General features: G+C 73.0%; 1 protein-coding gene across 1 annotated transcript in view; it reads left to right on the forward strand.

Annotated features, from left to right (window-relative positions):
• The window catches only part of CHLNCDRAFT_57209 (hypothetical protein), a 7,583-nt gene that overhangs the window by 2,012 nt on the left and 3,988 nt on the right, over positions 1-1,583 (forward strand). Inside the window, exons 8-12 of the mRNA XM_005849443.1 lie at positions 158-292; positions 539-786; positions 929-986; positions 1,170-1,256; positions 1,414-1,494. Coding sequence (XP_005849505.1) covers positions 158-292; positions 539-786; positions 929-986; positions 1,170-1,256; positions 1,414-1,494 — 609 coding nt within the window. The remainder of the gene's footprint in view (positions 1-157; positions 293-538; positions 787-928; positions 987-1,169; positions 1,257-1,413; positions 1,495-1,583) is intronic.

The following is a 1,583-nucleotide window of genomic DNA, read 5'->3' on the forward strand; positions in this document are numbered from 1 at the left end:
CACTGTGCGGGGACGGGGGCACCCCGTGCGGGCGCAGCTGTGGGATGCTGTGCACCTGCCGATATTGTTTGCCGGCGTGCCACACGCGTGCACCATGCCCCGCTGCCATCCCCAGCACGCCCCTCCCCACCTTCCCCCCTGGCCGCCGCCGCCGCAGATCCAGGGCCAGCGCAGTGCCCACCAGCAGGCGGCCAAGGAGAAGGCGGCGGTGGGCAAGCTGGAGGCGATCCGGCGCGACCACGAGAAGCGGCTGGGCAGCCTGGGCCAGGAGGCGGAGGCGGCGGAGCTCAAGGTCGGGAGCGGGTGGAGGGGGCCCAGGGCTGGGCAGGGCAGGGCGCCGCAGCCTGTGCATCGCCAGGCCGCCGAGCCCCTGCCGACTCGCGCATCGTGCCGCTGCGCGCCTGCACCCTCCAGCGCATCGCCCGCTCCCGCCATCCCTCCGCTACCCCTCCACCTCACACACCCAGTACCCCTCGACCACCTCACCCCCACACACTTCCACACACCACACACGAGCACCCCACCGCCGCGCCCGCAGGCCGCCCTGATTGAGTACAACCTGGAGGCGGTGGATGCGGCGCTGAACGCGGTGCGCGAGGCGCTGGCCAGCGGCATGGACTGGCGAGACCTGGCGCGCATGGTGAAGGAGGAGCGGCGCGCGGGCAACCCGGTGGCGGGGCTGATCGACTCGCTGCAGCTGGAGCGCAGCCGCGTCACGCTGCTGCTCAGGCGCGCGCGTGTGTGTGCCTGGGGGGGAGGGGGAGTGGCAGGGGGCGTGAGGGGAGGGTGCTTGGCGGGGTGGAGGAGGGCAGCGGCGGCGGCGCGCGGGAGCGGCGAGCGCGGAGCGAGGCCACTGCCAGGAGGGGTGGCAGGCGGGTGCAGCTCGACACGCGCGTGTGCCCCCTGGCCTCCCCCTCCCTCCCCGCAGCAACTGGCTGGATGAGGAGGATGGCGACGAGGAGGCGGCCACCCGGCCGGCCACAAAGGTGGGGCGCACCCGGCTGGGCTGCCTGCAGCGGGCGGCAGCCTGGGCCACAGCGCCACTGCCCCCTTCGTGCGTGTGCGCCTCCCCCAGGCGACCGCCGCCACCACCACACACACACACACACACACATACATACATACACACACACAAGCAAACACACACGCAAGCGCACCCGCACCTGCAGGTGGAGGTGGATCTGGGGCTGAGCGCCCACGCCAACGCGCGCACATATTACGACAGCCGCCGCAAGCACCAGGCGCGTGGGGCCGGGGTGGGGGAGGCCGCTGTGGCTGGAGGGGAGCCTGGGGCTTGGCTCAGGGGCGGGACCCTGTTCTGGCGGGCAGCGCAGGATGCGCCAGGGGGTGTGCCCGCTCGCCTCCCTCACCCGCCCCGCCGCCTGCCCGCCGCCGCTGCCCGCACGCCTGCAGGTGAAGCAGCAGAAGACTTTGGACGCCAACCAGAAGGCGCTCAAGGCGGCGGAGAAGAAAGCGCAGCAGCAGCTGAAGCAGGTGCGGCAGGGCGGCAGCGCCTGTGCATGCGGACACGACTCTGGCCGACGGACAGCGCACCCAACGTATGCCACACGCGTGCTGCCCCG

The sequence above is a fragment of the Chlorella variabilis genome (genome assembly GCF_000147415.1).
Source record: "Chlorella variabilis unplaced genomic scaffold CHLNCscaffold_5, whole genome shotgun sequence".
NCBI lineage: Eukaryota > Viridiplantae > Chlorophyta > Trebouxiophyceae > Chlorellales > Chlorellaceae > Chlorella > Chlorella variabilis.